Source organism: Bactrocera oleae, chromosome 4, assembly GCF_042242935.1.
Source record: "Bactrocera oleae isolate idBacOlea1 chromosome 4, idBacOlea1, whole genome shotgun sequence".
NCBI lineage: Eukaryota > Metazoa > Arthropoda > Insecta > Diptera > Tephritidae > Bactrocera > Bactrocera oleae.
The window spans coordinates 72793333-72808686 of NC_091538.1; the positions used below are offsets into that span (position 1 = coordinate 72793333).

A 15354-nucleotide genomic window follows, 5' to 3' on the forward strand; every position below is an offset into this window, starting at 1 on the left:
TGAAAACTATATTTTATGTATCACATATAGTCTCGATACAAAAATGTATATCTTTATTTACAACCTATATACAAAAAATACACTTCAAATTATTCTTGCTTTTTTTTGTATTCACGAATTTTTAATTTCAATTCACTATAAGAGATAATTTTGAAAGTACAATGATGCCTTATTTTCGCTTCCATGCTCGGTACCAATTTTTTATGGTTTTCAAGCTTTGTTCAGCATCTAGTTTGGTATCACCTTTTAATTCGGCAACAATATCTGGTTTATATGAATCACGTGCCTCTTCTAGCACTGTTCCAAATATTTCACATTCAAGATTTGATTTTAATTTCTTTTCATTGTATCCACGTTCCTTCAGACGATCAAAGAGTATAGTATTGGAACATGTGACCACAAAAACCGCTTCAAACCATCGTTCAGGGAAGAAGTCGCATCCATGATATTCAACTATATTTCCACCTTGTTGCATAAATGGCTCCATGTAGTCCATTAGCTGAAGATGATTAAAATATACATATATATAAGTATATTAGTACATATACATATGTAATAGTAACTCTGTTTATACCTTGTCTTCATCAAGAATGGGACAATCGTACTCATCATCATACTCTTCCACAAAATTGTTTTCCTTAGCAACTTTAGAGCAATCCAACCACTTTAATTTTAATTGATCGGATAATCTTTCACACAGGTATGACTTTCCCGCACCTGGTGTTCCTAAAATAAAATTGCCCAAAAATTAGGGATTCTAAAAGTTAAATATGTAATAAATTTGAAACAACTTATTCCTTTACCTGTTATCAATATATTTGGTTTAGCATCCACCTTCTCATCTGTTGTGGCCATTTTTAATTTAATAATAAAGTATACCCTTTTTGTTTACTAAGTGAGTATTTATTTACTAAAATTTGCATAAACGCGTGTTTTAGTAAGATTGTGTTAAATGTCAAAAGCAAAGATAAATAAACAAATATCTCAGACAAAAACCAACCACTATAATTCCTCGGAATAAACCCACTAGTTATTCATATCAAGTGGCCACATCAAATATTTTTACTTCTTCCTAAAACGAACGTAATTTTTTAAATTCTAATTGGTTTTATTCTATATATTTTAGCTTTTATTTAGAAAATTATCAGAGAAATTAAAAGCTTAGGTTGTCGGGGTTGAAATCGCATACACTAACAAGAACGTTTATGTAACGATATCTTTTGGATGCAATTTGTGCTTATGTGTGTAAAGTTAGCTTATGCTTGGCTTAAATAGTAACAGTTGTTTCCTTACATGCAGATTTTTGTTGGAGCATAAGGTGTAATAATTCTCAACAACTCAAGGTCAGAAAGTACAAAATATGGAGTATAGCCAAAACATCATTCCGTAAGTAGATTTCGTTTGGTGCGGGTCGATGGATCCTCGCCTAATTGACATTTTCCCCAATATCAATAGTGTGGACGTATTACGGTTTTATGGTAGGCTTGAAATGGAAGTAAATAAACCAACGCTCGATTTACCAAATCTCCCGACCACAGATGGGATCGCTTTTGGGAATTCTGCTCAAACAAAGCAGAAAATATTTCCAGATACTTCAATATCTCCTGACAAAACAATAGTCCCTGATACTAACTCACGGAATGTTCACATTCCTTACATACTCAACGGGGAGCTGTTTGAGATACAGACTCAAGACGGTGAAAATGTAACTGTAAAATGCTGTAATTGTCCACCAGATCGCGTATATCGTGGTAGCGTGCGATCCACAGGCAATTTTCATATGCATATAAAGGTGAAAAGCAATTAAAAAAAATTTAAATAATTTAATTGTGCAAAATTGAAGTAATTATTGTACTGTTAAAAATATTTTAGAGGCGTCATCCTGATTTAATGGGAAAAATATATGATATGAAAGTGAACGCATTGGTAGAAAGACGAGATCGATTTCTACGCAATCGTAAGGCTACACGTCGTCGCAATACCAACGTAAATGGAAGCAAATCATCTTTGTCGCGGAATGAACAGCGATTGACATACCCGGTGCAACCAACTTCAGAATTATTTAAAATTAAAGCAGCGTTTCAACGGCATCAACTACAGCAACAACAACAAAATCGTATTCAACAAAATCAAAACCAGCAACAACAGAAAACCGAAAGAAACACAAGCATCTTGCATAAGGTAACAAACAGTTTTATTATTTAAAAAATAATTAATTTGTGTACTAGACTACTGTAAAAATGTGTCTAACAAATATCGCATAACAAAGTTATTTTTATAAAAACAATCTTATTTAATTCAGGGACAAAAAAAAATATTAAGAATCCGTTATGAACATATCAGCAATAAAATCCATGCTACTCACTAGAGACAATAATTTAGAGCACAACAAACCGTTAAAATATCTTGCGCTTCGTTACTGACGCTGATTTTCACATATTTTTTGTTGTTATTGTTGTTTGCATCTCGGAGTATTTCACATTAAATATTACCTTTTTCACTCTAACTTTTACAGTGGAATGTGATCGATCACTTTCTGGTTACACCTGCTTTTGAGAGAGCACGTGATATAACACTAATGGAAGCCTATAATGAGCAACCACTCAATTATAGTCTCAAGCAAAACACCGTTGTAAACATGAGTTGTGCAGAGAGAAATCAAGAGATCGATGCAAACGATGCTGATACATCCGACAATTTGAATGCAAATAACATTTCAGTGAGTATCGACAAGGCATTATTTTGCTTATGAAATAAACACATGCCATTTTACCCTAGAGCACAATAGATGCAATTGAACAAGTAACGGATTGTGAAGTAATGTCCACGTACAACAAAACAAACAATAGCGGTATGAATTGCATGACAATAAATCAACGAACACAAATAGGGATGTCTCCATTCGCTTTCAGCCAGCCTGAGGAGCACGTGCCACTTTATGCAAACAATAGCGATCAGTCTTTACTTGGTCGCGCTACAACTTTAAGTGCCGTTACCCCATGTCCAAGTGATGTAAGCAGTTACGATGCTGGTCAAGATCTGAATGGCAGGTCATATGATTTGAACTACAATCATGTGGGTAGTATGATTAAGAATGAACTACTGTTAGCCGAAATACAGCCAATCGATCTCTCTGTACATCCCACATCTTCTGGGTTGTTAGGTTGCTCTGGATTCAGTTCCGGCGTAGACACACAATATTCAAATGATACTACACATTTCAACACGTCTGGTGGGAATACTAAATCGGATGAGATTATTTTACAACTATCCTCCGCATTACACAGTTTACATCGTGAACTGCAATCGTACAATCGAACTAAGAACAATTGGCTTTGCTTGGAAATAGCAAAATTTAAATTTTTGCATCCTGAATTCGAATTTCAATATTAGAAGAATTGAACTTTTGGTATAGTCTGGCAGGTCTAGATACTAATTTGGAAATTATTCACAAACAAATATTTATCGTACTTGATGTATTGAAAAACAGATCATTTAGTAAGTACCATTAATTATATATATTAAGTTGAACTATTAGTTTTAAGCATTGACCCGATATTTAATCATTAAACTAAATAAGCTTATAGTTGCAAACATTTTCACCTTTTAGTTCTGGATTAAAAGTTTTAAGTTTAGAATGAAGTTATTTACGTTATAATCAGCAACTTGGTTGCGAGCTATCTGTACAATTACATGGACTTATATTATTTCAATATTTTGGTAAATAAATTATCTTGATCAAAAGTTAGAAGTTAAAACGGATGTCAATTTTATACATGCTGAAAAATTATTTGAAGATAGTTATGATAAAATTCTGAATTTCTGCATAGAAATTGTGTATTTTATGTCCTTTTCCTTATATTAATAAAATGTATCTAAATATCATCTTTTCTATTTGTATGTATTATGATTCCATTTGAATGCACACAGTCGGTATACATTCGAAGCCTCCACGATATAATATTTATTTGAAGGTATTGAAAAGAAATTAATTATCGCGATTTTTGCATTTTTTATACTCATCCACACTCGCGGATTCTGTGTAAGTCACCACCGCTTATCATTTAAAGTCATTCGGGGTTGTTTCCATAAGTTTCACCCAAGACGAACCCTCATGCATGACTACAAAAAACTGCTCTCCACTCTCGCAAGGGTGTTTTTTACATACATAATTGTGCCCCTGCCAGCTTGCCTGCCTAACAATTTACCTACCCCTTCCACCGTAGCGCTTTACACAATCTTACCACATGGGCATTGTTTATGATTTAAAAAAGAGACACAAAAGCAGGTACGTGTTCGTGAACTCCAAACATAAACTCCGACAGAATTATGTAGATAAGGGTAGAAAAAAAGTAATCTCGCTTTTTACTAATTACAATGATATCGAGAAACGTCGAGCCAGCAAGAAGGAAATCTTAATTTTTGGAAATCAGTTGCTTGGCGTATTTCATCTCAGCCACAATTGTTCTTCAATATTATTAAACAATTTCTATTGCTAAGTTACAGTCATTCAAAGTCATTCAAATATGGAAAATAAGAAGGAGTATTTACGTTGTTTGATGCTTTTCTATTTCCGCAAAAATAAAACAGCTACCGAAACGAAAAGGAAGATTTGTGCGGTGTATGGCAATGATGCTGTTAGTGAGCGAGTAGTACAAATTTGGTTTTCAAAATTTCGAAAGGGCGACACAAGTTGTGTTGATGGACAACGTACTGGTCGTCCTGGAGTGGCAGATAGTGATAAAGTGAAAATGTTAATTGAAAGAAATCCACATTTTACGACAAAAAAAATTGCCGAAATAATAAGTCTATCAGAGAAAACCGTTGCTGACTACTTACAACGTCTGGGCTATTTAGTTGATGGTGATGGTTGGCGCTTTGACGACTCTGCTCCAAAATGTAATGAAGACAACAGCAACAAATTACTTATAGATGAGGAGACAAGTGTTGCAGAGACGGAAGCAATCGTTTACTGTAACGAAGAATTTGCATACGAACATGCTCTCAATTGTAATGTTCAAATCGCCCCAACGGAAGAAAGCAGCCCCATTCCCCGTCCATCATCTGTTTCTTTCGCGGACTTTACATATATTGAAAATGATAACTACCACGATATTAAAATAGCAGAAAAGGAAAATGATAACATTGGCAACACCGTTTCAACTACTTTGCCCTCATTTTCGGAATTTTTTTCTAATGTGTAAGATAATATTCTATAATTATTTCACTTGGTTATGGTTTCTCCAAAAACGAATAAATATTATTATATTTCAATTATTTTCAGTTATACCAGTTACCTTAGAGGTGGCGACGGATATTGTGCAATCGAAAATATAAATATCAACTCTGTGGATACTTTTAATGGTGGATACCCGTTAAAAAGTTACGAGTAAATCATCATCTAGTCAGAAAAACTAAAAAAATGTTGCAATCAAAGAAGACTTATTCTCTTCGAAAACCTGCGAAGAAATTTAGGTCTCTAATAACAAACACATAGTTCCTCTTTACTGCGAGTATACACTAATTTATTGTATTATTATATAAATACGTATTTAATCAAATTTTCAAAGAGCATTTACATACTCTTTGTATTACAATGTTATTATTTCAAGATTTATTATTTTTTATTGTAAGCGTCATGTGAGACGTCACAGTTTATATAAACAAGAATAATCATAATCTAAGCGAAACTTGATTCCTATTTAAATGGCCTAAAATAAAAATGTATATTTTACGAGATTTAATTTGAAGTTTTACTTTTTACATTAAAATAAACAAAAAACAATTGATAAATTAATACTGGTCATTCGTAATACAAGTAATAGTTACAAGTATAGTCAATTATTTAAAATATATTGAGATTCATATTGTAACCGGATTCTCTTCAGAACGATCGGAATCGTTATTCGAAGAGGTTAGAAAGCGTACATACAAAATTTATCAGTTTGATTTATTCTAAATATACACTTTATCGGATAGAAGGATAATACAAATGTATAATAAAAAAATTAGATCCTGTTTTTCAAAGTTTTGGGACTCCCCTTTACATTTACTACTATTTTCTGCAATATCAAAAACATTTTCTAATATATAACAGAAACTATACACGCTATATAAAGTCCGTACGACTGTACAGATATGTATAACCGTTTTCCGTAAGCAATACATTAATTATTCATATAATCTGAATATTCTTTCAAATATATATATATTTTAATCAAAAACGTGAATTCAATACATTCCCGTCTAAATTGCTCTAGCCCGCGTTTATATTTCAAAACGTTATATGGAATAAAACTCTACAGGCAACTTAAATGAAAGTCACAACAATGCACATCTATAAAAAAAATTTTCGTATCAAAATTGCAACCCTGCGTGCATGTAAAACTAATTGTTGATAAGTCTATTTTTAATATTTTTAATACTTTAGTTAAAAAGATACACATTCATTAAATCTTAACAATGAAAAAGGTTGAGGACGTAGAACATCTGATTGATATCGATTCGAGTGAGGAGGAGGATGATAATGACTTATACAAAACTAAACCAAAAGGAGGTTTAAAGCCAAAAGATGATGCTTACAAAGAATTGCAGGAGCAACAGATCAAAGGTGACGACGAACCTCTAGCAATAAACCCAAGTGGTGAGGAGCCAACTTCGTCTGGGGTAAGCTTATTTTACAAATCCTTTTCTAAAATATGCATGTGTGGTTTCTATAAGTTCGTTTTCTTGTATTATACCCACATTTTCTGAATGCAGCAATAATGAGTCATTAGCTACCCTTATCACTTACCATATTAAATGCTTCTTCTACAAGCACTAATAAACATCGGTTTTTTGTCATTGAAACTAATAAAATAGTCACAGCTTGGTGGTCAGGTGCCACAAGGTCCTGATACAAACTCTATTCGCATGCGGTCGGAAAACAACTCAGTAGATAACTTAGAGGCCGATGAAGGAAGAGCCAATGGAAGAGCCAATGGAAGACAAACTGAACCAACTTTTTATATTCGTTCGCGTTCAACAACTCTAAACACCACTGCGCTTAAAGATGATATCTACGAGGTTAGTTTTAATGTTTATTGTTTTTACTAGAGATTCTTCTTAAAATACAAATTGTTCAATGAATTGACAGAGTTTGGATTACGATGTATGTGACAATGTACTATTCAAGGAAGATCAAAAATACTCCGACAATGCGCGTTTTAACATTCGAAAAGATATTCTGCGTTGGATAATATTTATACAAATTGGTGTTGTGACCGCACTAATCGCTTGCGTTATTGACATCCCCATTGAAGAGTTGTCTGCAGTAAAATACACGTTTCTCAAAAACTGTACGAACCATAATTTCTAAATGCGTAAAGTCTATCTCAATTTAAGTTTCTGAAATTTCAAACTCTAATCCGAAGTATTGTAGTTATGTGTATGTATATGTTAACGCAAAAGTGTAACTTTTCAAAAAATCAATTCAAAAAATACACTTTTATTATTTATTAACAAATAACGGATATTAAATAAATACCGTAATGATCTTAATTCTAGCTGTTGACAACAACGTAGCTGCTAATATCAACCCCGGAGGAAATTTGGTCATTCCATATATGTATTGGATGGCGATGAGCATAGTGCCAGTGGTATTGGGTGCAGCGTTAGTAACTTATGTGGAGCCAATAACTGCTGGCAGTGGAATGCCTCAAGTAAAAAGCTATCTAAACGGTATTAAAATTCCTCGAATTGTTCGTATAAAAACATTGGCTGTAAAAGCGGTAGGTGTGGTAACGGCGGTAGTAGGCGGCCTGGTTGGAGGAAAGGTGATTATTATGAAATATATATTATATAATATACTTACTATTAATATGGTTTAACAACGAACAGGAAGGTCCAATGGCTCATGCCGGCGCCGTAGTTGCGGCGGGTATATCCCAAGGAAAAAGTACAACGTTTGTTAAGGATTTTCGAGTATTTCGCGCTTTTCGAGATGATCATGAGAAACGAGATTTTGTATTAGGTGGCGCTGCGGCTGGTGTTGCTGCTGCTTTCGGCTCACCAATCGGCGGAATGTTATTCTCATTAGAGGAGGCAGCTAGTTTCTGGAACCAAAATCTTATTTGGCGAACCCTGGTCGCATCCATTATAAGTTCGTTCACGCTAAATATTGTCCTATCGGCATATCATGGTTTAAACAATTTTACTTTTACTGGCCTGTTTAATTTGGGGAAATTCGAGCAACCCCTAACATTTGAATATTTCGAGTTACCTATATTTATGCTATTCGGCGTAACTGGTGGTCTCTTGGGTGCCATGTGGAACTCATATAATACGCATATCAATCGATTTCGTTCACGTTTTATTAAGTTCAAATTTGCACGAATTCTAGAAGCGGCACTTGTGGCAGTGATCGGTGTGACGTTGGCATGTGTCATGATTTTTTTCATAAATGACTGTCGCCCACTCGGAAATGACCCAACCGATTATCCAGTACAAGTAGGAACAATTTGAATATCTATAGCATTTTAACACATGTAAACATGATCACATAACATTTGCAGCTCTTTTGTGAGGATAATGAATATAACGCAGTAGCAGCATTATGGTTCCAAACACCGGAAGCCACTGTACGTTCACTTTTTCATGATCCACCAGGTACAAAATTATATACAATAATTGACTTTATTTTCACGTAATCAATTTAATTTTTAACTTTTGTTTTCTTTTACTCATAGGCTCGCACAAAATACTAACGCTGACGGTGTTCACATTAGTTTACTACTTTCTGGCTTGCGTTACTTTCGGCCTAAATGTATCTCTCGGCATATTTATACCAACTGGCTTAGTGGGGGCCGCTTGGGGCCGTTTAGTAGCTATGATCATTTTCTATATATTCCCTGAAGCGGTAATTAACGGTAGTGAAAATAATAGAATTTCAAAAAATTCATACTTTCTTGTTTAGACATTTTTGAGTCCAGGTAAATATGCTCTCATCGGCGCAGCGGCCAATTTAGGCGGAGTGCTGCGTATGACTATTAGTCTTTCGGTCATACTCATGGAGACAACCGGTGTGGAGACATCATTTTTCTTTCCGCTAATTGTGACATTAATTAGTGCAAAATGGGTCGGAGATTATTTTACTGAGGTGGGCTATTAATTTGTATGATTTAATATTTTACTGTATAATTTAAGAATAGTGATAGAAAATTGCAAATTTTGTAGGGCATCTACGACATTCAAATCAAAATGAGCTGTGTGCCGTTATTGCCGTGGGAGCTTCTACCGAAGTATAAAGGACTCAAAGCTTCACAACTAATGAGTACGCCTGTTGTCTGTATAAAGAAATGCGACAGTGCGAAGTACATATATAAAATACTGCGTCGTTGCAAACATAACGGCTTCCCAGTAGTAGAGGATGTGAAGGGTGTTAGTAAAATTCATATTTGACTTGAAATGCTTTTACATTATATTTCCTTATTTCCTGCTATTCAGAGTAATCGGGCAAATGGTCGAGTTTGCGGCATTGTTTTGCGTTCACAACTGATTGTAATTCTGCTCAATTCATTTTATGAAGAAAAGAAACGCTTTTGGGAGAAAGAGGTTTCAATTCAAACCTTTAGGAACGTTTATCCACGTTATCCGTCAATTGACGTAAGTAAAGCAATTTAATTTTTCAAATTCGCAAATCATCTAAAAATGTTGTCTCCCTGATATTCCAGAGCGTGCGCTTGCCAAATGAGAAAGAGAATTACACAGTAAATTTGGATATATTTATGAATCCGTCGCCCGTGCGTGTTAGTGAAGTAAGTTTTCTATAATTTGGTTAATTTAAATGATATTAATTTCACGCATGTTTTAGTGTGATTCCGCATCCAAGATATTTAAGAAGTTCCGGGCGCTGGGGTTGCGTCATATGATTGTGATTGATCGTGAAAATCGTGTTGTTGGTATTATTACACGCAAGGACTTTTTGTATAAATAATAATTTGCATGTCTCTAGTAAAAACAAATACGACTGTTATCATAATATGCAGTTACAGTATAAATATCCAGCTGTGGATTATATGATTCTATTTTTTCGAATAACTTCTTATATTCTCATATATTAATCACGTTCATTAATTTGACTATTTAGTTTTTCAGTTATCGATTTATATATATATGTATACCTGTAGTGTAGTTTTGTACTCGTATTGTAAATTGTCAAAATATATTATATAAAGTATGGACTGATTCTGAGTTACGTGGCAGAATAAAAGCGTTACGTTTTAAAACAGAAAAGCGTTTGATATTTTTTTTAGTTTTAAAGTGTTTTTTTTACTTGTTTGACATTTACTACAACGCTCGTTGCTATTAAAAAAACGACGCTATTAAAATAATTAGTTATACAATTCTTACCCGGAACAGCGTATATCATTTGCCATGAAGTGTGGAACACTCCGAAGTAAACGTGCGAGATCCTATGAGTTATATATACAAATGATCAACACGATTGGCTGAGTCAAATTAAGCCATATTCGTTTATATATACGCGAACTAGTCCATCAGTTTTAAGATATCGATCGGACATTTTGCACATGTCTTTCTTCCCAAGGAGCTGCTCATTTGTAGGATCCGCCAATATGGGACCACTATAGCATATAGCTGGCATACAAACTGAAGGATCACAATCAAGTTTTTGTGTGGAAAATAGTTTTTTTGAAAGCAAAAAGTGCAACCGATGTTAAAGTTTTTTCTTGTGTTCAATTCAGCTTAACTGAATTGGGAAATAATTTGCACACATTTAAAAATTTCCGTTTTTTATTTAAAATATCAAATGCTGTAACGTGGGTTCTTTCAAATAAATTAGTTTAATACAAAATATCAATACTATTGTAAAGCATACAAACAAAACACACAAATATACCTGCAAAAAGTCGCTTGTGGCTAAGGCAGGTAAAATCATAAAACGATTAACTACAATAAAATTAACGGTTGTAAAACAAATCAAATTAATCTAATTTCAAGTTATTCGCCTTGAATATTAAACGCTCTAAAGCGCGATTAATGCGCAGAATAACGAAATATCCAACAATTAGAGCCGTGAGGCTAACAAATGTTCCGATGCCCTCGTAAATGAAGCGCGGCGCAAAGATCTTCCACACCATCAGATGACGACAGTGAATGGTGCAAGCCAACATGGCACAAAACACCTGCAACAGTGTGAATTTATGAAATTAGTTAGAAATATAAATAAGATAAAATTAAAAATCGTTAACCTTAATTCCTTGCAGTATTAAAAACTGTACTGCGAGTTTAAATGAACTGGCAAGGAAGGTGCCTTCATTTTCATACAGCAGAAATTCGCCACGCATCATGTCCAAGCCGATACCTTCGAGCGTTGATGTGGCGGGTGTTGCATTCGTGTTTGCAGAGGTTGTACTCTTAATTAGTTTCGGATGAAGCGCGCAAAGTGAGAATGTTAACAAACTGAGCAGATTGTACATGCAAAAAAAGAAGACTTGTCCACAGAATGTGTTCAATATAACTAAGACACCAGAAATTAGATGCGATTTTCCAAGACCACTTGAACGACCAACAAAAGCAGCGCGCCAATCTATCTGCGAGAGGGTGGTTTGATGGGACGTAGCGAAGAAGCAAAAGTGTGCCAGTAAAAACCAACTGATTATACCCGTAAATGTTGGCTGTATGCAGTTTGCTAAAGTAGACAATTAAATATCAACTGAGATAAATAAAATTATTAAATATTCAAGTTCAGTATTCTCACCTAGATTGACCGCTGTTCGAAAGCGCAATGTGGAATGAACCAAGATGATGACCACCGAAATTGCTATACACGCGATCATGCCGATTGTGGCACGCGGTTCGAGTAGTACAATCAGCACCATGCTTAAGAACAGTCCAAACACAACAGTGGCTGAGGAGTAGACGGTGGTCAACCCATAGACCATTGCATCCATCTGATTTACACGAGCCTCTGCGTCGTCATACATGCGCTTGATCTTCTTGAATATCTGCGGTATGACGTTGTCCCACGGCATAATTTGAATAGGTGTGCTAAAGTTGGGCAGCACGTAGAAAGTCAGTAATGGCGAGACGCACAGCACAACGATCTGCACAAGCATGAGGCCGTAAATCACCAGCGCCATGGCATCGATGTGTGTACGCTTCACATTTTTCACAGCACTATGGGCAAGCAATAAATGACCGCCAGCACAAATCGAAGCTATTGTAGGGCCATAGCGTGCCAACCATACATTAGGCGAACCTCCGGTTAGGCTACCGCTGTGCCTTAAATAGAGACGTGAGAGCGTTGTGTACAGTACTATAATGACCACTGCTAAAATGTAGGTTTTGCCGGTTGTGGGACGTTTTATCGAGAAACCGTCTGAGTTACTTGAGAAATCGACACAGTTTCCCTGTTCCTCTCTGCAACGAAAGAGCGCATACGTGTAACGAACGATTATAATGGCCAGTACGCTGAACAGTAGTAATTGAGCGGTGGTGGAACGTAAGAATTGTGACCATTTAAAGCGCTTATTCAGTTCAAGCTGCACACATTTCTGAAGGATTTCATATGCCAGCAGTAGAATGGATCCTACCAGTAGGTATGACAGTATTTTCGGTTCCTGTATGATAAAGCTATTGGAGAAGAATACACTGACGGCGATTAGGAAAATAATTCGAGTTGGCATATTCCCGAAACGCTTCACCGACGACCAATTGTCGGCAATTGTACGCCAATTTTGCAGAGCGTGGAAAATTAGAATGAATACGCTGACGATGTTTGTAAAGAATATCACACCATGATCCTCCGATTTGAAAGAGAAGTTTTTGAAGTATCGATACCCAAAGAAACCAGCTGCAATATTTACGAGGTACGTATAGGTAACTCCCTTCGGTGTGAATATACGGTAGAGCTCTAAGGCATTTAAGTTGTTGACTACCAGAAATGAAAAGAATATTGGCAGCAGCGTAAATAAGAGTCCCTGGGACATTTGCACAGCATCGAATTTCACCCAAATTTCACGGCACGTGTTAAGAATTAGTCGCATATTATCATTTAGGTCACCTATAAATGACTTGAAGCCCGCTTCATTGTATACCGTTTTGACGCGATGAGTGAATAAAACATATTCGTTATGCATATTCTCCAATTCATCAACGCTGAATGTACGCTTGTTCTCCAAAGCATAATTGAAGAAGTACTTATACATCTGTTGCGCATTTTGCCAGGCATGCAGTAAAAGTGTCTGGAATTTATTCATGTACGGCACTTTAATATCAGGCACGATGTTGAAATTGATCAATCCCAAATTTGAGTAGGGTATGGGGACACCCAGTATAGTGGCCAAGGTGGGTACGAGATCGATCTGAAAGAGACAAGATTATAGAATATTAAATTTTGTATAATAATGGGCACTTATTGGAATTAAGTGAAACCAATGCCAAGCAAAGGAAGGGAAAAGTTGAAAAATTCTATGAAGTTTACAATCGAAAAGTGGCATGAATTGGATTCTCTTGAAATAAGCATAATGCTAATAGCTATACTCAGTTTGATGATAAGTGACAGAATCAAGGTAAATTTGAATTGTTTAAGAAGGCACAACTTGCCGTGTGTCTTAATACGATAACAATTGCATATTATCTCTGCCTTCTTATGTTAAAATAGATATGATTTTAAAAATAAATATGTGTATTATGGACTGATAAGAAATTCGACGCATTGCTACATTTAGATAAGGGCTATTGCTATAAATTCGTCGATCATAAGCTTACCTGCTGCATAGTTGTATTATCAGAACCGAATTCGCTACCGATGAATTTGTTGCCTTTAGTATATGCAAATAACAATGCATTAGTTTCATCATCGGTTTCGCCTCCATGATCCCCAGATGCCGTCATGCCATGATCCCCCATCACAAGCAAAGTTGTATCACCATCCATTTTTGCTATAACTGATCTAAAAAAATTACAACCATGTAATTGTATTACTTTTTAGCGACTATAGAATAAGTATATATGTAAACATACTTTATGACTTCGTTCATTTCATTGAGTTTACGGGACATCTCTTCATGCAAAGGTCCGTGTTTGTGGCCACAATGGTCAACTCCTAGAAAGTGGGCAATAAGTACCTGCCAGTCATCCTTTCTGAGTTCTTTTGGCAATAACTGTTCAATTTTGTTGTCTACTGTATCTAAATCGAATATGTCGAAGCTGGGATAGGAATACGCACGCCTAAATCGTCTAGGATACAGATCTGTCCATGTGCTGTCACCCAAAAACACTATTGGCAGATTATGTTTGACCAACTGATCAATAATATTGTCTTCGTTGATTTCGGGAGAAGCGAAGTTCGAGCCCATGTCGACAAAGGTTGGTAAACTGCCAGTTGTAAGACCTTTGAGGCGCTGTAAAGTGGTTGTTGGTGGATCGGCTTTAAATTGCATCAGGTGTGCATTTTCGGGCGAACTTTGTATCAAATCGTACATTATTGTCAGCTTATTTTCATAAGGAAGTGGATTTGAAATATTCTCTTTATAAACACCGAAATCATATTTTAGTGCATCAATGAGTAAAATAATCACTTTAGACTTTTGAGGCAGACACAAATTGGAAGTAGCGTTTACATCCTTGAAGATTTCTTGTACAATTTCCTCACTTAAAAAATATTCCTGCAATTTGAAAGTATATATAATATTTTTTCCTCATTAAATATGTGTAATTAATTAATGACTTACATCACTTTCATTTAAAGATAGGCGTTGACATGAGCTAATATCCGTTTTGGATACACGTGAAAGTAGAAAACCTCGCGAGAAAAGCAGAACACCAGATGATATCAAATAAGCCAACCATATTAGCACGAAAAAATAGCTCCACGCATAATTCATGTCTTGAATAGGTTAATTTAAGTAAAATCTATTAATGTATATTAACGCAAAGCAGCTCCAATGATTCCGTTTAGCGCTGATTAGAACGTATTACTGCAATGCGTTAAGAACTTGTTTCTGTTTTCTCCTCGATATTTTTTATCTTTGCATATTGAGTTTTGATTTTATATCTCGCGGTCAATGAACGACTTAATTTTCTGTAATAAATGCAATAAATATGTTTATTAAAATACTATACAATGGTAAGATTATGTCCAGAGAACGTATAATAACGTAGTGTATTCTTTTACGACAGCTGTGTGTGAACTATTTTTATATATGTATAGACAAAATATTGCATAAAAAAGAAGATATCTTCAACGTCACAAAATATAAATAAAAGATTTATATTACGAAAACATTGTACGGTAGCAACTAATAATTAATATGGTTAATTTCAACTTTTACATATTTACATCGCTGCACG

The 15354-nt window shown here is 35.1% G+C and overlaps 5 protein-coding genes across 10 annotated transcripts; 3 read left to right on the top strand and 2 right to left on the bottom strand.

Annotated features, from left to right (window-relative positions):
• Window positions 1–11: 11 nt before the first annotated feature.
• On the bottom strand, window positions 12–963 carry Ak6 (adenylate kinase isoenzyme 6). Its single transcript, XM_014238702.3, has 3 exons — window positions 804–963; window positions 575–726; window positions 12–499 (listed from the first exon to the last, which is right to left on the bottom strand). Exons 1-3 carry the CDS (start codon window positions 853–855, stop codon window positions 170–172), a joined length of 534 nt encoding a protein of 177 aa, XP_014094177.1. The 5' UTR covers window positions 856–963; the 3' UTR covers window positions 12–169.
• Window positions 964–1100: 137 nt separating this feature from the next.
• On the top strand, window positions 1101–3894 carry stil (stand still). Of its 5 annotated transcripts, none has more exons than XM_014230627.3 (6): window positions 1101–1241; window positions 1300–1386; window positions 1456–1792; window positions 1873–2181; window positions 2516–2719; window positions 2779–3894. In XM_014230627.3, the coding sequence occupies exons 2-6, from the start codon at window positions 1361–1363 to the stop codon at window positions 3391–3393; spliced, it is 1491 nt and encodes a 496-aa protein (XP_014086102.3). In that variant the 5' UTR covers window positions 1101–1241; window positions 1300–1360; the 3' UTR covers window positions 3394–3894. The 5 variants fall into 5 exon arrangements, with proteins under 5 accessions (XP_014086102.3, XP_036223674.2, XP_036223676.2 ...); XM_036367781.2 differs by having other exon boundaries at window positions 1483–1792; XM_036367783.2 differs by lacking the exon at window positions 1101–1241 and having other exon boundaries at window positions 1325–1792; window positions 2779–3075; window positions 3164–3425.
• A 381-nt stretch (window positions 3895–4275) lies between these two features.
• Window positions 4276–5744, top strand: LOC118681743 (uncharacterized). The gene is made up of 2 exons (XM_036367897.2): window positions 4276–5200; window positions 5285–5744. The coding sequence occupies exons 1-2, from the start codon at window positions 4527–4529 to the stop codon at window positions 5391–5393; spliced, it is 783 nt and encodes a 260-aa protein (XP_036223790.1). The 5' UTR covers window positions 4276–4526; the 3' UTR covers window positions 5394–5744.
• Window positions 5745–6372: 628 nt separating this feature from the next.
• On the top strand, window positions 6373–10272 carry ClC-b (chloride channel protein 7). The gene is made up of 12 exons (XM_014230442.3): window positions 6373–6666; window positions 6862–7065; window positions 7136–7337; window positions 7546–7814; window positions 7879–8487; window positions 8553–8646; window positions 8727–8896; window positions 8954–9136; window positions 9214–9417; window positions 9484–9642; window positions 9711–9794; window positions 9851–10272. Exons 1-12 carry the CDS (start codon window positions 6463–6465, stop codon window positions 9971–9973), a joined length of 2505 nt encoding a protein of 834 aa, XP_014085917.2. The 5' UTR covers window positions 6373–6462; the 3' UTR covers window positions 9974–10272.
• Window positions 10273–10773: 501 nt separating this feature from the next.
• PIG-O (phosphatidylinositol glycan anchor biosynthesis class O) lies at window positions 10774–15298 on the bottom strand. Of its 2 annotated transcripts, none has more exons than XM_036367630.2 (7): window positions 15282–15298; window positions 14736–15085; window positions 14026–14669; window positions 13771–13954; window positions 11759–13364; window positions 11250–11689; window positions 10774–11183 (listed from the first exon to the last, which is right to left on the bottom strand). In XM_036367630.2, the coding sequence occupies exons 2-7, from the start codon at window positions 14886–14888 to the stop codon at window positions 10983–10985; spliced, it is 3228 nt and encodes a 1075-aa protein (XP_036223523.2). In that variant the 5' UTR covers window positions 14889–15085; window positions 15282–15298; the 3' UTR covers window positions 10774–10982. The 2 variants fall into 2 exon arrangements, with proteins under 2 accessions (XP_036223523.2, XP_014085824.2); XM_014230349.3 differs by lacking the exon at window positions 15282–15298 and adding an exon at window positions 15127–15247.
• Between the last annotated feature and the right edge of the window lie 56 nt (window positions 15299–15354).

Excerpts from the sequence above, each read along its gene's own strand:
- PIG-O (XM_036367630.2), bottom strand. The coding sequence starts at position 14,888 with ATGAATTATGCGTGGAGCTATTTTTTCGTGCTAATATGGTTGGCTTAT. Across the intron at positions 13,955-14,025 it reads GAAATGAACGAAGTCATAAA|ATCAGTTATAGCAAAAATGG; the intron begins GTATGTTTACAT and ends TAATTTTTTTAG. Across the intron at positions 13,365-13,770 it reads ATAATACAACTATGCAGCAG|ATCGATCTCGTACCCACCTT; the intron begins GTAAGCTTATGA and ends TGTCTCTTTCAG.
- ClC-b (XM_014230442.3), top strand. The coding sequence starts at position 6,463 with ATGAAAAAGGTTGAGGACGTAGAACATCTGATTGATATCGATTCGAGT. Across the intron at positions 6,667-6,861 it reads AGGAGCCAACTTCGTCTGGG|TCACAGCTTGGTGGTCAGGT; the intron begins GTAAGCTTATTT and ends CTAATAAAATAG. Across the intron at positions 8,897-8,953 it reads TCTATATATTCCCTGAAGCG|ACATTTTTGAGTCCAGGTAA; the intron begins GTAATTAACGGT and ends TTTCTTGTTTAG.
- Ak6 (XM_014238702.3), bottom strand. The coding sequence starts at position 855 with ATGGCCACAACAGATGAGAAGGTGGATGCTAAACCAAATATATTGATA. Across the intron at positions 727-803 it reads ACCAAATATATTGATAACAG|GAACACCAGGTGCGGGAAAG; the intron begins GTAAAGGAATAA and ends ATTTTATTTTAG. Across the intron at positions 500-574 it reads CCATTCTTGATGAAGACAAG|CTAATGGACTACATGGAGCC; the intron begins GTATAAACAGAG and ends AATCATCTTCAG.
- LOC118681743 (XM_036367897.2), top strand. The coding sequence starts at position 4,527 with ATGGAAAATAAGAAGGAGTATTTACGTTGTTTGATGCTTTTCTATTTC. Across the intron at positions 5,201-5,284 it reads TCGGAATTTTTTTCTAATGT|TTATACCAGTTACCTTAGAG; the intron begins GTAAGATAATAT and ends AATTATTTTCAG.
- stil (XM_070108609.1), top strand. The coding sequence starts at position 1,415 with ATGGATCCTCGCCTAATTGACATTTTCCCCAATATCAATAGTGTGGAC. Across the intron at positions 2,182-2,515 it reads ACACAAGCATCTTGCATAAG|TGGAATGTGATCGATCACTT; the intron begins GTAACAAACAGT and ends TAACTTTTACAG. Across the intron at positions 2,720-2,778 it reads TGAATGCAAATAACATTTCA|AGCACAATAGATGCAATTGA; the intron begins GTGAGTATCGAC and ends ATTTTACCCTAG.